Raw genomic sequence first — 22,671 nt, 5'->3', positions numbered from 1 at the left:
CAGAATCCTACTACAGACCATAGGCTAATCTAGAAGTAATCATTACTAGAGTCCCAACCTGGCCTCACACACGAGCCCCTCTGCCTCAGCTTCACAAACCCTGGAATTAACCATATCACTAAGCTCAGCCATGATTCTTTAAGCCACCAATTTGGGGCTACTTTATAGTAACAGTTTAAACGTTTCTAGTCTAAGACCACATTTTCAATTCACCGAAATCAGAAAAAAACTTTAGTCAGTAATAAAATTATAGCATAATTTGGAAACTATCTATGCTAGTTTGGGTCTCAAATGTTCCCTGAAGAAGTGAATGTGTTAAAGACTTGGTCCCCAGAATGGCACTAGTGGGCTATGGTAGGACCTTTGGGAGGTGAGTGAGGACTTGTAGAAAATTCAGGCACTGATGGCAGGCCCTGGAAGGCCACTGCAGGACACCCTCTGGTTCCCTTGCTGGTGACCTGCCATGTGCTTTCGAACCAGACAGAATAAGACTTTTCCTTTTTGTTGTCTCAGACTCTTTTCTATTGACAAAAGGCTAACACAAAAAGCATGTGTTTCTTAAAGACAGTTACTACTGTACATTCGAGTCTATCTGCATCGAAAATTTCTATTTTTTTGCTTAAAATACCACTTACTTAAGACCTTTACATGAAAACGCATCAGCAAATTTCAAACAAAGGTATAAAAATGTGATTGACAGTTGCGTGTTTTTACATTTTATTCACCACAAACATTAAGATGGTCGAGTAAATGCTGGAGAAAAGCCTTTTAATACCCGATGCAGAGCTGAACCCTAGGCGTGTGCTTGCTCCCCCCACCCTCCCCCTTTAACGTGCACTATCAGTCATCGTCCCATGGGCTGGTTGAGTCACAGTCAAGTTTCATGAGTCTGTCAACTGTAACTAAAAACCATTTCACCAAGTGCTCACACTACGGCATAATACCAGCATTCTCAGTGCCCAGGTCATTACAGTTACACAATAGTAAACATTAAAATCTGGGTCTGTAAAGCATCATGTGTTAAATCACACAAACCAGAATTCGTTTTAAATGTATTTATGAGATCTGCTGCTGAGTCCAAGCATGTGGGCGCAAACGACCACCTGGATGAGGCTGGATATGGAGGCCTTCAGTAGGTCCAATGATGGGCGTGTTCACTCATCCCAAGTATCTCCGTATTTGTTTACTTTGACTAGGAAAAAAGCACAGATACCTGATGATTCCAGACAGTCAAAGAACATTAACTCTGTTAGAGGGTGTGAAGCTGAACTTGCACTGGGTGAATAAAAGCGCTGACTACAAATGCCCTATTACCAAACTACACAACAGCACAACCCCCATTCTAAAGGTGAGAAAGCTGGTTAGTAACTTGCCCAAGGTGTAAGCCTTAACAAGAACTGAGATTTAAAGATCTGTTTTAAGTCCAAGGCCTGAGTGTTTGCCTTTACAAATTTACCTAAATGAGCATGTGGTATATACCAAAACAGTTACCAAGAAGTTATTTAAACAAAACTAATAAGCTAGAATTTTGCTTTTTATAAAAAGTAGAGTAAAAGAAAGTGTTAACAATCTTACCTATCAGCTGTCAAATAACAAGGAGAAACTATTTCCCATATTCTGGCATCTTACACTTTAAATTTTCAAACTCACTCCTGACTTCCTTTGGCAGCGCTGACGGAAGCCAGGGCCCCAGGCAGCTGGGAAAGCAGCTGAGCTACACGGCCCGTCTCCTGCACTCCTTTAGTTTCTCTTCTCCAGAGCCTCCTCTGTGAGCTCCAAGGCTCAGGTAATTCCAACAGCACAGAGGTGCAGCGACTGCGCTGTGGGCTCTTCTGAGTCTTGGAAGTCACACTAAAACCACAGCCCATTGCCTCGGTGTTCTGTTTGCTCTGTTCTTTATAATATATGGCAGTTTTCTGTGATGTGTGGTAGTATTGCTGTTAATATGTGCTTTCTATCTTCATTCCCAGCAAGATAAATACTAATTTAAATAATCCAAATAAAGCTCAATTTTTTTTTTTTTTTTTTGAGACAACAAAGCTTCTTCTCTATGTAACAGAGAGAACTCACTGGCTATCCTGGAACTCACTCTATAAACCAGGATGGTCTTGACCCCAAGAGCTCTATCTGCCCCTTCCTTCCCAGTGCTGGGACTCACAGCATAAACTACCACTGCCCAGATTAAAGCTCAAAACATTAATACTTTCAGAGATTCTGAGTCTACAATGTACCAATATCTAAATTTCAACCTAGATTTAAGAACATTTTAGGAAAATAAAAATCGCATTTCATAGGTCTTTTCTTTAAATTGTAATATAAAGTACAAGAAAAAACTCAGTTTTCTTCTAAAAAGAAAAGAGCTATGTTTTCTCATGTCTTATTAGTATTTTATGGGACAGCATTTCAAGAATGTTCAGTTAAAGTTCCACATGCCAAATGGAATAAATGCCAAAAATACACCAGAGCTTCCCCTAGCCTGTTAAGCTAAAAAAAATGAGGGGTTTTATGTTTTATCAAATCAAATACAATAGTTCCTCTCTGACAATGAGTGCAAATGATGCTGTGAGACACAGGGTAAAGAAGCATAAAAGGGGCAGAGAGCTTCCTGCCCTCCAGTATAAGTCAGCCTGTCAATGAGGCCAGCACAAAGGACATGCCTACACTGTGGGGCCTCCAGCGGTGTTCTAGGTCACACTTCTATTCCAAAGGCAGAGAATTTTACAACAAAATTATGCTGCCTTAAGGTTTTAAATGCAGCTGTGAAGTGAAACAACTGTCAGCACTAGATTACTGAGGGCTGCTATGCATTTTTGCACATTTGCCATGCATGGTCCTCCAAGAGGCATTAAGACTTGTTCCTGCCTTTGATAGTTTATTTACCCACGACATATTTATTACTTTGTTATGATACATATAGAAACCAGGGCCTTGGACACTTCTAACCACTTCCCTCAACTTTTAAATAAGTGCACAAAAAAAAACATGGCCCAGCCCTTGACATTCTTTAGAAGTCATAAAATTCTAAACAAAAATGGTTATTAAACTTGGGTTTTTAAAAAAATCTTCCTTTAGCTAAAAATATGTGACAAAGTTTTTTTTAGCATATTGCTATCTAAAAATATTAAAATGTAACTTAAATATTAATTATAGAGAAAAAGTAAAATTCCTCCTCTGGAAATGCCATAAAAGCTCTCCTGTAAGGATATATATCCTTTCAATTATATAGCTTACAAGAAAAGCTCCTTATTACTCTATTCTGACTCCATAACGTTGCTCAGAGTTTCAGCCTCTGGTCACTAACCCTGACCAACAACAGACACACTCAACTGTTAGGGAAAAGATATCAGTTCCCAAGTGATTCTTTGTAAAAAAACAAAACAAAACAAAACAAAACAAAACACTGCACTAGAGAGCTGCTCTCCCTGCTTTGTTCTTACCATCTAGGCTTTGTTTTCTTGCACAAAACACCCTCTGACATACCTTGAAGTGGACAAAGTGGTAACTGAAATAAGGAACTTTGACAATGATCAGTTGGCAGTGGTGGCTCTGCATTTAATCCGAGCACTCGAGATGCAGAGACAGTCAGATCTCTGAGTTTGAGTCAGCCTGGTCTACAGAGCGAGTTCTGGTCATAGTCAGGGTTACATGGAGAAACCTTGTCTTTAAAGAAAAAGTTATTATGTCAAATGTGTGTGTTGCATCATGTCAGAGTTTGACTTTCTGAAGTTGGTTCTTTCTCTCCATCCTCCATCAGACCCCCAGGGATTAAATGCAGGTCATCTGCTTGGTGGCAAGTGCCTTGACCTGCTGAGTCATTTCACCCACTCCTAAGTGACTATTCTTTTAAAAATTATTTATTCTGGTAAATATCTTTAAGAGTTAGACATATTAACATAATAGCATCTTAAGCTAAATCTTCAGCTTCCATCTAAAGAGGTGTGAGTAGACTAAGCTGTCATACCTTCTTTTTTGGGCACTCTTTCCTGCATAGGCCTGACTGAGGGGTCAGTCTTGTGTGATTGAGTCACTCCATACGACTCTCTGTTCTTACTCCTTAATTCCTCATATGTAACACTTTTTCTTTTGGGACTGTCTTCAAGGTTGGGATCAGGTCCTAAAACAACAAACAGTTAATAAGTGGCGCCAAGAGGTGGATGAATCTAAAGTGACTACATCTCGCAACGCCTTTTACCTAAAACTGAAACAGAAAGATAAGATGAAACTATTACTACCATTCCAAAGGCACTAGAGGCTTCGTCCAAGAAACTACAGAAGCACAATCCCTCCTCCCTTGTACTTCTAAAATTTAAGATTAATATCGAAATTTTTTATAAACTTATCCACGGCCAGAAAGAGAACAGTAGTTTTAAGAGCTAACAGTGTGGCTCTAACTCACTGAGTACTGCAGTCGTCATACTACCTACAGAGTTAGAATCTACTGGTCACACTGAACAAAACATGACAGTAAATCGTATTAATACTTCTATGGGCACATACAACTTAACGTTTTTACAAATGTCTATGGTATTCGAACAAAAAATAATTAAAATAACTACTTCATGGCATGAAGCAGTCTTTAAACAGAGTAGGCCTGATTCCACCCATCTGGCTTACAATACTGAGGTGGAGAAAAAGGTCAACTTCAGCCATGTGTTTTCTTCCCTACCAAGGAAAGTGAATGTGTGAACAGCACAGGAACATAAAAGTGGACTCTCTGTAATTACTGACAGGTCAAACATGCAGCACAGTTTAAGTTGACTGTTCTTCAAGTTCATATACTACAGAAAAAGTACTTTCCAGCAAGGTACACAAACTAATCATGTTATTTTAGTAATATATGAACTAAACATTGAGTCAACTTTTATAAAGTGTATTAATTTAAACTCCAAAGAATAATCAGAATCTTTTAAAGCAACAAGAATTAAGTAGCAATTTCAACTCTAGTCTTTTACTTTGGTAAAGTATACTGTATCAAGACAAAATGGGATTTCAATTTGTAATTTGCTCTAATATACCATGATTCGAAACTAATATTCGCTGGATAAGAAAAAGAATCTTACATTAATTTAGAAAATGATCTTATATCCATTTTAAAGATTTGAACTGCATTAGTGGTAAGCAACCAGTGAACTCATTTCCCTCACAACAGGCATCTTTCCAGTCCTGCGGTAGTCATGGGTCAGGGCCGCTGGGTCTGCACCCTCACTTTAACTACACATTGGCACCAGTCCTTGGGCAAATCACTAAGCTTCTCTGAATCCTGTTTTCTCCAACTGTGAAATAATCTGAATACATCTCTAGAATTCCTTCCAGGTCTAACTTTTCTCATGCAAAAAAGAAAAACATATTATTCTGATGTTCTGTGATAAATGAAAAGATAATCCACACACAAGACTGGCAGAGATTTACACACTTTCTCCATATATAAAGCTGACTGAAAACACTCTGGCAGTGTGCTGAGAATAGACTTTACATCTTTGTGCAAGTTACTAAGACCTGGAAGGAATAAGAAAGTGTGTAACAGCAGTGCCTAGAACTAACCAGCTACCTGTGCAATTTTTCTAATAGGTATGGCAGAATGCCTTCTACTTGAAAAGATCACCAAGTCTTTGTATCCTTGAAAAAGAGCTAACAAGTGGGCAAACAGGCCTCTTGGAAGGGACAGCAGCATCTGGGCATACAAGGGGCCACAGGGATCCACAAGGGCAACAGTGGTGGGTGCAAGTTTGATCTGGAGGGGAGGATGACAACACACACAAAACCCCACACACAGATGGACAGCTGCCTTGGAGGGCATTAGTCACATTAAATATACATCTTTCTCACTTGTGGGTAAAGACCAAAGAGACTTTTATCTGCTTTTACATGGGAAAACTTACAACACAAGATTTTGCTGATGAAAATGGTAGGAAAGATGCACATCACTGCAATGAAATAGCTGGTGCATGCCTAAAATGCAGAGAAATGGGTCTGCACTGAACTGGGAAATGAAACAAGGGAAAGACAAGAGCTGCCTTCACAGAAAGATGGGGTCTCAACTCTGCCTGTTCCTGAAGTATACTTGGTATCTTTGGTCCCAACCAGAAGAACCTGGAGGCCATCTTAGGACTAAGGTATTGAACAACATTCCCCTGAGCTCAAGCCTTTCATCTTCTCTGTAACAGCTCCCCCCATCCCCCATCTGTGCCCTGTTAAGTCTTCAGTGACAGGATTCTGCATTGCCATATCTAAACCAAGTGTCACAAGCATGCATGGCTATTGCTAATGAGCAACTAAATGCTACCAAGGCAACAGAGAAGATAACTTTATATCTCTTTTAGTTCCAATTAATTTAGAGAGTCATACTTGCAGAAGCTTTATGTTCCGAGATACCCAGGTTCCCTTTGGCACCATCTTTTAAACATTCCTTAACCTACCATCAGCTCCTCTTTTTCCACTGCACCCTCTCCCCTCCCTCCCTTTAACCTGTAGATTCAATCTAGATTGGAAAAGACAAAAACAAAGCCAAAACCTCAAGTGTTGCTAAATTAGCCTTCAAAATTATTTTCAATGTGTACTCTACAAAGCTCTACAATTTCTTATCCAAGCTGTCTGAGTTAAGATGTCATAAACTTTAGAAAAACACTGCCATATATGTCCCCATACAAAAGGTCAGGACAGGAATGAAAATAAGTAAACATAACAATATATTAAGTAAATAAAGGCCACATTGTGTGTTCCAGTCCTAACTTCTGATTTCCATAGCTCTTTGAGAAGCATTACAGTCTCCATTCAAGATCGAATATAAATTAGTTATCTGATGACTAATTATCAGATCCTAACAGATTGTAAACAACTTATATCCTGGCCTTAATCTAAAGCTGTTATCTCACCACTGCTCTCTGAACTTAATATTTACATAAACTTTGCAATGGACTTTTGAGTGGGTTTTCTCACATGACAACAACTCTGTAAAGCAGACAGAACCTTTCCCACAATTTTAGACAGGAAACTCAAAGTCTTTAAGACCGACCTATCAAGTACGTGACCTAATCCTTCCTGACCTCTGCTGCCCACAGGCAGAGCCGTCACTTCTTTGCTGGACCTCCACGTCTGCACACTTTCAGTCACTGGGACAGTCTGTGACTTTGCCATCTACTTCTATAGCCTATGACAAACTGAGCTTCTCAAGCAAGCAGGCCTGGCCCATCTTTGTTCTTCCACACCTATGGAGACAATGTTGGATGAATGAAGAAACCAATGAAAAGAACAAACATGCTGAGTCAGGCTGATGGATGAAGTTAGGCTGACAGCAGACAGTAGCAGAGGTGAGATCCAGCAGAATAGAGCATCAAATAAAGTGTATACATACGTTGGACCATAAAATGCTGAAATTCATTTCAAGAGAAGTTTCTACCTTGGGCAATATGGTCAGTAATACCAGTAGGAGTGGATTCGTTCATAGAAGCACTAAATGGAATTGGCTCATAACGAGGAAGTGTCTCCGTTTCTATGTTGTCTGCTGCTGGAGATGTCCCAAAAGAGGACTGACCACTCACATTTGAGTCATATTTAGACTTTTGAGCATAGTGCCTGAAAAAGAATATCATAATATGTAAAAATGAAGGGTCACTACGTTTATGATGGTATAAAAATAAGTTATGAATTTCTAAAATACTCCTAACCTCAAGTTATGTTATAAAAGCGGCCAAGCTATGACCTGACTCACTTAGGCATCTTAAGCATGGTCTCTAAGTAAACATAATGGGGACTGTGGTACTCCAGCCCTGGGGAGGCCCACTCAGGAAGACATTGGGTTGGAGACCAGACTGGGCTATAGTGTAACTGCCTCAGAAGTAAACAGTCATTCCATAAATTAAAACAGAAAAACATATATTCAATTTTCTAAATATTTAGCACTGGGGGTAAGTTTCCATGCATCTATTAAAAGTCCTCACAAAGAAAAGCCTCCTTTAGATGAGGTTTCATAGGCATGCCCATGCTCCCATTAATGAGGAAGCTTCCACAACTGTGTCCACATAGTCTACGCCTTGCTGACATGGACACAGGTATTACTATTTCTCAAAAGATGTGCATGGTTTCCACTATGCCTACCCACACAGACTATATTTTCACAATATAAAGTCCAAACCATAATCTGAACAAAGTCAGAAACGGGCTATGCACTGCTTTACTAAATTTAGAACTCTGGGGAGAAAAATCGTTAGTTTGTTTGCTGGTATTTATCTTTTGGGACAGGGTCTCACTATGTAGCCCTGGCTATCCTGGAACTACTTTGTAGTCCAGGCTGGCCATGAACTCACATAGACCAACTTGCTTCCGTCACTAAAGTGTTGGGATTAATGGCATATGCCATTACACCTACCTTTGGAACTCTGAAATGTTTAACATTTCAAAGTGTTTAGTTTTGGAACAGGACAGAGATGGAGCTCAGGCTGGTCTGATTTAAGCCTCCTGGGTTAACTTTCTAAGCAGGAATGGGCTGCAGACACCATCCTACTGTGTTATCTTTTCCCAGGAGTTTTCTTGTAATTGTTTTGTTTTAAAGATCTAACTTTAACAAAAATCACACTGTAGGAAGTCTGGGTAAGAGGGTAAACTGTGACACCTGACAACTAGTATTACTATGGCGACTAGTATTATTACTAGGCACTTATACTATTTTACTGCTGTAAACTTTTCTTTAGAAACAACTTTATAAACAATTTTTATATCGTATCTCTTTAGTTTATTAAAAACATGTCACCCAGATGCTTCACAGACTTCAGAGTCACAGTTTAAGGAAGCTCACGATGCCCACGAGCACACATGACCATCCATCCCTTTCCACTGGACATGAAGCTGACTCTAGTTTTTCCTCGATTTAGAGCTGTAAACAACCTTGAACCTACAAGTTTTGCTTTTCCTTTTTTATCTGATTTATAGCTTTGTAAATAACAAAATAAACAAAAGCTCCAAAATATATCAGCACCAGCTCACTTTTGAAATATATACTATGGTTCTTGGTATGAGACAATCAAAACATAAATGTACTATGACCTTCATGAAGATCAAATCGACATTTTCTGCTAAGCTTATTATCCTAATAAGCAATTAAAAAGTGGCTATAACTAAGCTAGACTGACAACATCTGGTCATTTGAAAGAAGTCCAAAATGCAATAAACCAAAATGCTTGCCAAATTGATCAAAACGAAAATTCTTTATTCTTGTATAGAATAAAGCTGCCAAATCTTGTTCCACTTTTTAGAATGTCACACTTCTGCACTAGAAGAAATGTCGATAGGTAGTTTCAAGCCTTGTGTGTTGAGAGTCACCGTGGCAGTGTGACCTGACTTACCCAGGTGGTGAGGAGCGCCGCAGCTCGCCTGACCGCAGTGCTTCGCCAAGAGGGGAGTTTTCAAGCTTCTTGAACTTTTCTTGGCAAGTTTTCACGTACGAAAGCTTTCCAGCAAAGTATCCCACGATACAAGCAACTTATTTGTAAAACACAAATAAAAAGTATGTCACTGAATAGGCCTTTTCAAACAAAACTTTATTTTCTGAAACAGCAGTTTTTGAAAAGTACATTTCCAAGTATCTCTTAGGTTTTAGAAATAAACATGCTTAACCTTCAATTCATAGAGAAAGTCTATGGATATAATTCACTTTCTCCAAAGTCAGTCACTCTAAGTAAAGTAGCTGTAACATGAACCAATCCTAATACACTTCTTTATAGACACAAACAAGGCAGAGAGAAATGAATAAACAACCAAAATTGGCTCTAGCCTTGTGGGATTTGGATAATTTTTTAAATTATAAAATGAAACTGTGCTACAAATCCCAACAATTCCATAAGATTGCCTTTACAAACAAAACTCTGTATGACAAGCTTGTTAAAATAATGAATTACAAAGTCTAACCTAAACATATCATCTTATCATATATGTTTCCAATACAAAAGACAAGCTACACTAAAAGATTCATGAAGAGCTTCATGTGCATTTTCAAAAAAAGTTTACCTTCTCTTTTGTTACCCATACAATAAAATATAAAATTAAAGGGAAAAAAATGCCAATTCTAGACATAATTATTTGACTAGTTGAATATCTATGCAACATTTTTTACAATAAATAGACCAAGAATTTATTTTCAAGTACTGTGTTTTAAGTACAGTCAAATGAAGTTGTTTTATATTGTAAAAGGGAGAACCCTTTTTATGCTGACATTAAAGCTGTCAAGTAGTACATTTAATTAAAATTGATTTGTGACAGCATATAAACATGTAACATAAATTATTCAAAATATCTGATCTAACTTTATTCATTTGTAGGAAAAGCACAGCAATGTTCATACTTACACAGAAGTTTAGGAATGGAACCATATTTTGGATGACTTGACAGTATTCCTAAAGAAAAATTAAGTATTTATGAGTAATGTTGTTAGAGAAGAAAAATCAGTTTCAACTACCATAAAACAGCAAGTACTAACAGTAACTCCTTTCTGTGAATTCAGTTTTAACATAAAATTTTCTAAATGTCAAAACTATAAACTACTGAAATAGGTAAATAAAAAATGACCACTTCAAAAAAAAAAAAAAAAAAAAAAAAAAAGACCACTTGACAGTCAAGAGACTAAGTAAATGTTTTTATCTACCAAGATCGACAACAAAAAGGTCTTAGAAGATTTAATTATAGGACTAAAACCATCCAAGAGCCAGAGCCAGGAAGCACTCTAGTCATACATATAAAACAGCTCTACATTAAAAATGAGAAAATTGGTCAAGGAATTAATACTGAATATGACAAAATATACCATGCTCAATAGATAAAATGTTAAATACCGTGAAAGGCAATTCTCCAAAAATTCACCTATAAACTCAAGGTTTGACTTAAAATAAAAACATTTTGCTTATTCAGAAAAATATTATGTAATCACACAAATCCAATGAAGAATAATAAACTATCATCAGGTATCAAGACCTATTGATGAAGTAATTAAGACAGTCATAAATGTAAGAGTAAACTGAACAAAACAAGAACTCAGAAATGAAATCACACATTAAGTGACTTTTAAGGAAAAAACATCAGTGCAGTAAACAAAAATATTCCTTTCAAACAGTGCAGGGTCAGTGACAGGTACCTTGAGTCCAGGTGGCTTTCAATTTTAAATATGAAAGAAAAAGCATATGTAAAAAAGGTGTAAGAGAGACCACCTTCTCTTCCTAGTAGACCAAGATTTTATAGAGACCACACAAATGAGATATACTGGACTGTAATTAAAAAAAAAAGTAGTTCATCGATGCTGGTTTAGCGATAGCCATGGAGACTTGACTGCTTGCTTGTTTACTGTGTACGTGTGTGTGTGTGTGTGTGTGTGTGTGTGTGTGTGTGTGTGTGTGTGTGTGTGTGTGTATGGTTGGCCAGCACCACAGATATAGAGGACGACTTGCAGGAGGGGGTTCTTTCCTACCACAGTGGGCTCTATCGACAGAACTCATGTTGTGTTGTAAGGCTTAACAGTAAGCATCTGTACTTTCAGAGTCATCTCACTGAGCCAAACATGGGGATGTAGCCTCAAGCACTGTCTCTAAAATCCATGTTATTGCTAGCCTAGAGTACAAAGACTTGGATAAGGGTGTATGTAGCTCAGGGACAGAACAAGGCCTTGAGTTCAATTTTCAGCTCCCCTTACAAAAACTGTGCATAGGATACAAACAAAAAGCAAAACAGAACTCCAAAGATTACCAGACTTTTGTAGGTAGAGTCTACAAAAGCCTGGTACTTCACAAAGTTTAACAAGCAACTCTGCTGGCCGCACCACTAAGGTATTAATTCTTAACCTAATCTGAATCGCAGAGACGTACACTGTACCACTTACGCTAACAAAATTTAGTCCCTTCGGAAACTATTAAAAAGATTGTTATTGGCTAGGGACATAGCTCATTTGGTAAAGTATACATTTTGTATTCCCAGATGGGGTTTGCTAGCCTGCCTAATCTACCTACTTGAATTCTAGGACAGAAAGATAACCTGTGGAAGTGTCTGAGGAAGGACAGACAGGTTGCACCAGTGTGCACACAGACAGGTAAAACTGTATGACTAGCCAGATTCCTGAATTTCTAAATTATTTTAAATTTTGGGTTCTTGGCCTTTGTAAGTTCTTCTGGAACTGTAGTGACAAATAACTGTCAACCACTGCGTTGGTTTGAATCAGGCTTCTGTGTTTGAATGCTTAGCCGGTACATAATGACACTATTAGGATGTGTGACCTTGTTGAAAGAAGTGTGTCACTGTGGAGGCAGGCTTAGAGGTCTTATGTGCTCAAGCTAGGCCTAATGTGGCAGTCTCTTGCTACTGCCTAGAGATCAAAACATAGAACTCTCAGCTTCTTCTCTAGCACTTCATCTGCCTGCATGCTGCCATGCTTTCTGCCATGACGATGAAGGACTAAAGCTCTGAAACTGTATGGTAGCCCCAATTAAATGTTTTCTTTTTAATCTGACTACCATATGGGTACTTGGAATAGAACCTGATGAATCCTCTGCAAGAACATGAACATTCTAACTGCTAAGCCATCTCTCCAGGCCCTCTAAATATTTTTGGAATGCTACCTCATCTTTACCTATGCCCCAAGATGAGAAGGCAAAGCCAGTATAGGGAACTATAGGTCTTTAAGCCAGTGTATATATGAATCACCTTAAGTTTGTAAAACAGACTGCAATTTTGACTCAGTATGATTAGTATGGACCCAGAAACTGCATTTCTAACAATCTCTAAGATGCAACACTGTTCAGTTAGCCCAGGTTTGCTGTTTTCCTTGCAAACTAGCTACAAGGGTTGGTTGATTGGTTGGTTGATTTTTAATGTATGCCTGTGTGAGAAGCTGAAGTGGGTACAGGAACTAAACGCAGGTCCTCTGAAGAGTATCAAGTGTTCTTAACCACTAAACCATCCCTCCAAACCCAGCAACAAATGTTACAGTACTTTTCTGCTCTTGTAGAATATTACTGATACCAAATTCTCTGTTTGGTGGGTTGAGGTTTCTGTTTTTGAGGTAGGGTCTCAAGTAGCCCAGGCTGGCCTTAAACTTCTGATCCTCCTGCTTCTACTTCCCTAGTGCTAGAATTACAGACATGCAACACACTCAGTTTTTTTCACACAGTGCCAGGGTTCAAACTCAGGGCTTCCTGCACATAAGCAGGCACTGTACAATTAAAACACATACCCAATGACATCAAAATACCAAATCAATATAATCCACCAAGTAGGTTAAGATAGACAAAGTTATTCTAGCACTGTATAAATTTATTAGTGATCATGGTTAATAAGATATTTTCTTATCTAAAAATCAGGAAAGTAAGATAAAGGAAGATATCCAAAATGCTAAGTAAATGTGAATTTAAACCCTTACCTTTACTAATTAATCCTTGTGTAATCAACATACTTGTGGCAGCCAATGGCACAGCTATAGGCAGAAAAAGAACCAGTCAGTATCAACAAAAGAACAATACTGTTTGAATATCCTGAGATAAATCAGTCTCAGTAACAGGATAACCATCGAGATTCAACAACCAGGATCTCTATAGCTGCCCTGGGCATACAAAGCAAAAATAAAGGAATATTTTCAGAAAACATCTCAAAATATTAAACAATGTAATTCAAGAAATCACCTAATATTTAGGTTCCAATAGCAATTCATTAAGGGATAACCAAATTCCAGTCTACATGTCTCGTGTGGACTCTCTCATGTACCTTTTAATATCACATCCTGATCAGGGAGCTCATAGTACTATCATTTACAAAATAGTTACAGTGATTAAGAACCTTAGTTACCTAAATCCATATAATTAAATCAGCATTAAGTCTTATAACCTACTAAAATATGCCTAATATCATATCCTAAGATTTTATGCTCCACATTACACTATGTAAGCCAAAATATGAAATATATTTGACCATGTGATTAACATGGTAGCTGGGAAAGTATCATGTATTTTAAGTATTCCTTAAAAACATGAATACATATAAAAGATGCCTATTTTCTGCAATGATGAAAGTTGATCCCTGGTTTACTAGCTTGGCAAGCAAAAAGATTTGCTAACTGACCAGTAGCCAGTTCCCTAGACTAATAAATTTACCTAAATAAAATTCACCTATTTGTACAAACAGAGTCTATACTGAAAACCTGCTTTTCATCTGGGAGTCTACAATTTCAGTACTAGACAAGCTAAGGACGCCCATGTGATCAGTCCCCAATAAAAACCCTAATTCTGCGTCTCTAAGGAACATACACAACAGAAAGAATTCTGAGATCCAAGTGTCCAGCTTCCTTTGAACTCCACGAATGCTCCTATAATTAATTTCATTTTCTGTATTTTAATGGTAATTATTTTTAATTCGAATAAGTACATGCACCAAGTGAATGGCGCTTTATAAAGTGCCAGAGAGTAACTAGTTCCTGTATGCCAACTACACAACTGCAGCGTTACGGCAAAAACACTTCAGAACAAAGCATGAGAAGAATGAACTTAGCCTTTTCTAGTGAAATGTTACTTATGGACACAAAATATTAATGCCAATAATTTGCATACATATGCAATCAATCAGCCTTTTTCTTCCAACTATTTTAAATATGTAAAGGGCATGGTAGTCCACACATAGATTTCTAGCAGACAGGCAAAATAATCACATACTCAAGGCTAGCCTGGTCTGGTTCCCTTGGGAGATTCATTATTTGCTTGATTTTTTTAAAAATCTTTTTGTAATTCCCTCTACTACCGTCCTGGTACTTGGGACCAAACCTAGGGCCTCATGAGCTCTATCCCTCGATAATGTCCAACACATGATCTGGTCTACATATCAAGTTCCAGGACAGCCAGGTCTACAAACAACAACAAAATTCTGATCTTAAGATCAGTAGTCAGAAATAGAGAGTTGACAGTACAGTAACTCTTCACTATAAAGACAGACAACAGAGGAAGCACTTATGACAGTCATTAAATGTAAGAGTTAAAACCCCAACCAAGTCTGGTTCAGACTCCTGACTTTGACACATAGTGACTTACCAGCTAACATGTAACACAAATAGACAGATTTAACACCTCTAAATCTTAGTTCCTTCATCTCTAAAGTGAGGGTAGTTATCAACTTTACTAAACTATATTCATGCTATTGCTGATAAAATTGCTATTCAATTTCCTTAATCTCTATTAGTAATAACCACACTATCCCAAAAATGTCCCAATATAGTCTATATATAAATTATAATTTCAAACACGAATTTAAGTCATTTGTAAGCGAAAGTTTTGGATGAATTATGCTAATTAGAAAAATGATGAACTAGGGCTGGTACGGTGCATGAGTTGCAAACACCAGGATCTGAGTTCTGATCCCCAATATTCATATAAGGAGCCAGGCATGGACATTCCCAGTATTGAGAGGCAGAGACAGGAAGATCCTGGGGGCTCACTGGCTGGCCAATTTAGCCAAATGGTGGAATTCCAGGTTCAGTGAGAAAACCAGTCTCAAAATCTAAGACGGAGCCAGGTGTTAGTGTTGACACATGCTTTTGATACAGCACTCAGGAGGCAGAAGCAGGAGGATCTCTGTGAGTTGAGGCCAGCCTGGTCTACAGAGTTCCAGGACAGCCAAGGTTACATAGAGAAACCGTTTCTCACTGTCCTCATTCCTCTGCACATGTGCACATACACAAATACCACAAAATACCCAAGTACAGGAAAACTCACATCGGAACCAGAAGCATTCTTCATGGCACTCTGCAAAGAGTCTCCACTCTTCCTCTGTCGGAATGTAACCGCCCCCTATGTCTTTTAGAGAAAAATTGAACGTCATTTTCTTAAAAGCTTGAAAAGCTAGCTTTGTCTACTAGTAACATTTAAAAAAAGAAAAAACTATGAAACAACTGGCTTTTCACTTAATTTTGATTTCCTACAAAATGTATTCTTACTACCCGATAGTTAGACAGGCTGGATACAGTGTTAAATGAAAATATGTAAAATGAACCCCCACCCCTGTTCAGATAAGAAATTTAGAGACAGTAACAATAAAACATTTAAGCTGTGTGTGTGTGTGTGTGTGTGTGTGTGTGTGTGTGTGTGTGTGTGTATGTGTGAGAGAGAGAGACTGACTATAAGGATGTCACACCCATAAATCAGCCCAATTTCTGTTATTCAAGCAATTAAAATTTCCTTACACAGAAAGTGTTACTAACTATAAATACTTAATATGATAGTCACCAGGAATTGGTCTTGACACTTGTGCATTCGGCTCCCGAAACTCAGCCCTCCCATTCATAGTTCCTGTATCAGAAACATTTATATCCAAATATTACCAAATATCCATAACCAGTCTACCTGTAAATCAACAAATATTTACTGAACATTAAACATTTTTTAAAGTTCACTTTATTTTCCATGCATGGTGTTTTGTTTGCATGCCACAAATATGCCTGGTGCCTGAGATCAGAAGGCATCAGATCCCCAGGAACTACAATTGCAGATGGCTATGATACTGGGATAGGACATGTGTGTACTGGAACAGAAGCCGGGTTTAACTGCTGAGCTATCTCTTCAGGCCCTGACCTTTATATTTCAATTACTTGACATAAGACAATAACTAAATGAAAAAGGGTCATAAACATATTATTCGATCTAATTATTTGCATTCGACCCTTTAATGGGGTGGGGGGGGAAGCAGGTACATAAAAACAAGACAAAATTTCCCTTCAAAGGCTAGGTTATTTCACATTATTCTGTACCTTGATGCAAAAACAAAACAAAAAAACACAACTATGTCCAAATGATTTCGGGTAAACCTCAAGTCACTTCTGGGTTTCCAAATAAAACAAAACGCCATTGTTTCCCATAACGTAGCTGACAAAAACAATGACGTCACATTCTCTGCGGGTAGTTACTCTAATGGCTAATTTTCCAAACTTCCTTCTATCAGGCTAAATAATCGTCAAATAACTTAAACAAAATGAAAATTTAAAATCCAAGAGAAATCCAAGAACATAGTGATATTATCTTCCTTTGAACGTACACATCAGCATTTGAGATAAGGAGTTATTTCTTCGTTGAAACAAACTCCATCGCCGCATGAATTAACGATGCGGACAGCAAAGCACCTTTCTGTAATGCGTTTAGTGACAAAAACATCACCTACTGCATACCTATGAGCCTTAGAGGAAAGGTTTTATAAAACTGAACGCTTGGGTAGATGAGGCATTCAGAGGAAGCTTCTCAAAACTGCAAAACCCTACTAGAAAAAAAAAGAATTAAACCTCAGGGTCCCCAAGGAGGCTGGAGGACGGTGCGACCGACCTGTCTGAACACTACAGCTCAAAGCTAGTAATTACAAAGAACAAGGCTCAAGCGAAGCTGTGGCCGCAGACCCCGCTCTCCTGTTCCGCACCTGCCACCCCACCTCGGCCACCGCGACTTTCCCCACCCCTCCATGCAGGTCCCGAGTCACCGGCGCTGCAGCCGAGCCAAGGCCCGCAGTGCGACCGGACACCTCCAGGCAAGAAAATGGCGGCTGCGGGCGAGGGTGGGAGAACTTGCAGAAAGCTGAGGCCGGCTGCACCACCACACCCACCTCACGCTGGAGGCGGCAACACGGAGAGCAAGACCCGGGGTAGAGGCCAGGAGAGGACCTCAGAGACAGGCACCGCGGACAACGCCGGAAGCGGGGAGGGAAAAGAAGGCAGCTTCAAAGCGTTTGCCAAGATGTCACCCAGACCCAAGCGCTAGCGGAGCGCGACCCGGAAGCAGTACTCTCGACAGGAAATGACGTTAGACAGCTCTGTGGCACAACCGCAGGGCAGTCTCTCAGAAGTGGTGTTGGCCACGCCCCATCCAATTAGTCCCGCCTCCTCTTACCCCCACCCCCTTCGGCCTGCGGCGCTCCAAAGCTGCACTGCGACTGCGCGAGTGTCCTGCAGCTCTGCTCTGCTCTTAGGTTCGAAGCTCTTGTGACATACCGCAGTGACTGTTCAGTGACAGATCGGTAGGGATATTTTGAAACCCCTCCATCCTTAAGTTACCTCCTTATCCCATGGCTTTCCTTGGACTTTCCTAATTTTAAGCTTTCCATAAATTATCTTATGCGTTAAGCCTCTAAGCTAGGTAGTGAATTTTAAGCGTGAACACCTAGTCAGAACCTCCAGTCTCGTGTCTAACCGGTTCTAAAACCGGAGTCAGGATACACTCCAACTCGGAGACTCAGAATTTACTCATCTGAATAACAGAAATAATGGCTATTTCATAGTTTTGGATTAAAACAAGTCTGAAAAGAACGCTGGGCTCTCCAACTGTGTTAACAGGAGACTATATTTTGTTGCTAGGAGAGCCAGCTTTTCATAGGAGATCAGCTGCCCGCCCCTAACCTCCAACTATTCATTTGCTTACATTGATCCTAGGCATATTTACTGAGTGCGTATTCTGAACCAAGTACTGAAAAGTTTAAGGTTGATACCGCTGAACAGCTCCAGCCCACCCAGTTATGAACTCCTATAATCGTCAGATTTCTCACCATTCCTCGTTTCATATTATTTCCACTGGCTCTACAGTGTCCACAAACTTGTCTGTACACATATTTAATAGAAAGTCATGTAAAGCATGAATTCAAAGTCATGGCTAGGCCTCTGTGTCTCTTGAACACCACACTAATGAGGAACAACCTTTTTTCTTTGTATTCAACTGTTCCGTGGACTGTCCCCACCAAGACCAGGCACAGAGACAACCCGTCTTCTAGATTGCGCTGATTTCAAACCCTGTGTTTATACTTCCTCCTCTGTGAAACCTGAAATGCACCAGAGAGCCAGCTTGTAGCACCACACAGTGGCTCTGGCGATATGGTATTTTGTTGTTACGCGTTTCTCTCACTGAGATCATTTTGAGCAGCTTTACAAGTATTTATACTCTCACATGTTCTAGGATAGTTGATATAAAATGCTCATTTTTCTTGTGGTAAATTATTCTGAGGCTAGGATCTTTGCAGTTTCTTTGTTTCCCTCAAGATCAAAGATGCTCTCCCCCACTGCTCAATTAATGGGATACTCTAGTCACCTGTGTGTTGTCTTGCTTTTTCTTTTCATAGCATTTTTCCATGACCTAAAATAATTATTTGTGTGTCCTGTCTCTATCTCCACCCCCCACAGAAATAAAAGGTCCATGAAAGAAAAGAGCCATACTTTCCTAGCATCAAATTGATTATCATATGGCATAAAGTCAACAATATTAAATCATTTGATGAATATATTAGGTATTTTTATAATGTAAGAACATAGAAGATTAGAAGGCAGAAGTCTGTATTTCCATGCCTTCAGCAGATAGTAAAATTTGAATGTTCTTTTTCCTTCAGAGAAAGAAAAGAAAAAGGGAATTAACAGTCATTCTGAGTAAGCTTTGTGCTAATGAAAAACCTATTTTTTTAAAATTTGCCCTATTAATGAGACTAGTAAATCTCAGAATCCAGATTTATTCTATTCTTTACATTTTCTTAGGAAGAACTAATGTATGATCACTATATACTGTTAGGAATATATTCTGTTGTCCACAAATTTTCCAAAAATCAATATGGGTTTTTGTTGGTTTTGTTGTTGTTTTGCGTTGTTCGGTTTGCTTGGGTTGAAGATTTAGGGAGCTAAATGATTCAACAGAACAACTGAAACATAACTTGGGTGAGCTCAAAGACTTCCTGGAAGCTGATGTCCATTTAATTCAGAAGGGCTACGGGTTTGTTAACCGTCGTAGTCCCTTGGTATGACACCATGAATGTGGACATCACCAGAAATCATGCTTCTTCAGTAAAGCTGAAGCGATGCCGATGTGAGACTTTGCTCAGGCACTCACAAGATGGCTTCCACGATCATGCCCTCCTGAAGTGGCCAGAGCTCAGAGGCACATCCTTTCCTCAAAGATACATAACTGGGTATATATGCTCAGGACAAAAATTTATTATTAAGAGGCACAGCTGGCAAGCAGCATATGATTTTGAAACTTAAACTTTCATTAAGTTCATTAGTTCACCAAGCCAGACTTGATGGAATCATTTCTTCCTTCTGCCATGGTTCTCTGAGAGGAATAGAGACATCCCTGGAAGAGTCTTTAACAGACACTCTTTCAACTATTGACACTGAGTAAATATTCATTCAGTGAGGTGTCTCCCCATTTTTACCTGTTACACGTTACTTCTGGTTTTCAGACTTTTCTTCGTTTTTAAGGACTCATTTATGTTTTATATGTGTGGCTCCATTGTGTGTACCACGTGTGGGTACAGGAGCCAGAGTTATAGGCAAATGTAAGCTACCTGATGAGAGTGCAGGAAATTGAACCCAGACGTTCTGAAGAACAGCAAGTGTCCTTCGTCTCCAAGCACTGAACCAGCCCTGTTAACCTGTTAGCCATTACTGTGAAACTGTTATAAAGGAACATCTCAGGCTCTTCCTTAATTCATATAAACTCAAGCAACCTAGTACATTTCTTCTAGACTTCACTGACATCAAAGTTTCCCTTTTTTAGCTGAACTCTTTTTTATTTTAATTGTGTGTGTGTGTGTGTGTGTGTGTGTGTGTGTGTTACAGCACTCTGTGGAGGTCAGAGGAGGTCGTTCAGGAGTATGTTCTCTCCTTCCACCTTTGGATCAGGGGATCAAACTCAGGATGCCAAAGTTGTGTGACTTGCTGAGTCATCTCACCAGCACTGAATGGACTTTTAGAATTTAAAATTGCAATTATTATTGTTGCATTTGTGTGTGTGTGTGTGTGTGTGTGTGTGTGTGTGTGTGTGTGTCTTGCATATGTATGTGGAGGGGCACGCTTGTCTGTATATACATGTTTAGAGGCCAGAGCTTGACTTTGGGTATTTTTCGCTATATACTTCATCATATAAAAATAACAGTTATTCAATGTATTTGCATTTTTGTTCTAGGAGGGTAGGTATTTTGCCTTATTAGTTCATAGACATCATTATAAAGCAATCACTATAAAGTTCATAGACTAAACGGTGAAACAGAGTCTAATATTTACACGCTCTTGGCATATAATACATTTTGTGTTCTTTTTCTGGGAAAAAAGAATTAGAAGTCCTCCTGAGTGAGCTCTATGCTAATGCAAAATCTGGTTTATATTTGCCTACTAACGAGGCTACAAGGTCTTTATTGTTCAAAAATATGCAATGTCATAGGAGCCAGAGTCAAAGAATATCCCAAAAAGGAAGATGTAGTCAAACATACCAAATATTGATAAGAACTGTGAATCACCCACTAACTGCATCTGTGATGTTATTTATAACTTTTACAAGTATTTATAAGTTTTACAAGTATTATTTAATTCAAATCTAGATTATAGGGTGGGGCAAAAAAATCCAGATTATAATGTACACTATAATATGCCAGGAAAAGAATGCCTGGTGTTGATGTGTGGACAGGCATTGATTAGTCTTCCCAGAAGTTTAGCTGTTTGGAGAAAGCAGACTTAAATGGTAGCTGAGGGGAAATATGCTAGGTCTTGTGTCCTCACCCAGTCTTTGGACAAACCTCCATGTCTGCAATTCCAGCAACCTTTTAAGGGTAGCTAGAAAGGAAAAAGACTTCTGGCATGTTCCTGCATGCCGTACTCTCATCCTGAATGAAAAACACTTGTCATGCAGGTAGTGCAGAGACACATTGCTGCCGCCATGGGAACAGGGCCCATGAGGCAGCTAGAGATGAGTGTGTTGTGTGCTAGATGCCTGGGTTACATGGGGCTGATGCCAACAACCGACTTCCTTATGGAAGCAGGAGAGGGCTCCGTGGAAGGTGCAAAACATGTCTGAGAGAGCCCAAACCCCAGGCTTCACATTGATTCCATATCTGGCTGAGTGTAGCTGGGGTCAGAGGTGGGGGGTGGGTTACTCTAGCAATGCAGTGTACAGCCCCCTTACTGTTTTGCCATTCTTGAAATATAAAGTTCATATGGCTTCATAATTCCTTTGGGTTTTCATAATACTTATGCTTGCTGATAAGGTGTTGAGAGCCGTTTGTGCCACACCCAAAGATGGCGCCAGCTTCCCGCCGATGACTCAGCAAACAGAGCTGTTGCCCAGCCTGAGAGACATAGTGCGCATGTGCCACAGACGTCACAGCCCGCTCCGGGGGCATGCTAATGAGTTACTGGAGAGCGCACCAATCAGGTATCGAGACGAGTCTCCTGGGCATATATAAGCAGTGCATTTTTCTTCCACGTGGTCCCCTGCTCAGAGTGTTGTACAATAAAGGTTGTTCGAAGAAGAATCCTGTTGTTGCACGCCATTCCTTCCGGCGGGACGTGCGGCACATGACAATAAAGCAAGGTTGTTTGAGTTCATAAAAGTTGGTGAATTACCATTTTAAAAATTAGCTGGTCCTTGCATTCAGCATTTCTGTTGGAGAGAGCATTTGAGGAATCAGACAGTGCTTGAATACTATTAACCGGGAAGCTTGAACAGCTGCTTGTTGGGATATAGAGTCACCTAGAGCCATGTGGCTGTGGCTGTGGGCATGTTCACACTTATGAACTCAAGTGCACAAGGGCACAGATACTACACATATGTGTTCTAAGAAGACATTTTAAAAAGACAATGTAAATCTTATATTAAGAGCATCTCAGTTTTCATCGATATTGTTTGTTGATATTTCTTCATTTTTACTTTC

The 22,671-nt window shown here is 39.3% G+C and overlaps 1 protein-coding gene across 2 annotated transcripts; it reads right to left on the bottom strand.

The window, feature by feature from the left end:
• Nucleotides 1-718: 718 nt before the first annotated feature.
• OCIAD1 (OCIA domain containing 1) lies at nucleotides 719-17,761 on the bottom strand. 2 transcript variants are annotated; one of them, XM_080938843.1, is made up of 10 exons: nucleotides 17,596-17,761; nucleotides 17,171-17,256; nucleotides 16,236-16,298; nucleotides 15,726-15,806; nucleotides 13,391-13,444; nucleotides 10,338-10,385; nucleotides 9,339-9,474; nucleotides 7,397-7,572; nucleotides 3,962-4,114; nucleotides 719-1,192 (listed from the first exon to the last, which is right to left on the bottom strand). In XM_080938843.1, exons 3-10 carry the CDS (start codon nucleotides 16,291-16,293, stop codon nucleotides 1,155-1,157), a joined length of 744 nt encoding a protein of 247 aa, XP_080794969.1. In that variant the 5' UTR covers nucleotides 16,294-16,298; nucleotides 17,171-17,256; nucleotides 17,596-17,761; the 3' UTR covers nucleotides 719-1,154. The 2 variants fall into 2 exon arrangements, with proteins under 2 accessions (XP_080794969.1, XP_080794968.1); XM_080938842.1 differs by lacking the exon at nucleotides 17,171-17,256 and having other exon boundaries at nucleotides 720-1,192.
• Nucleotides 17,762-22,671: the final 4,910 nt, after the last annotated feature.

The sequence above is a fragment of the Micromys minutus genome (assembly GCF_963924665.1).
Source record: "Micromys minutus genome assembly, chromosome: 1".
NCBI lineage: Eukaryota > Metazoa > Chordata > Mammalia > Rodentia > Muridae > Micromys > Micromys minutus.
Note: the sequence above shows the minus strand (reverse complement) of the source record. Positions and strands in the feature narration are given on the sequence as shown.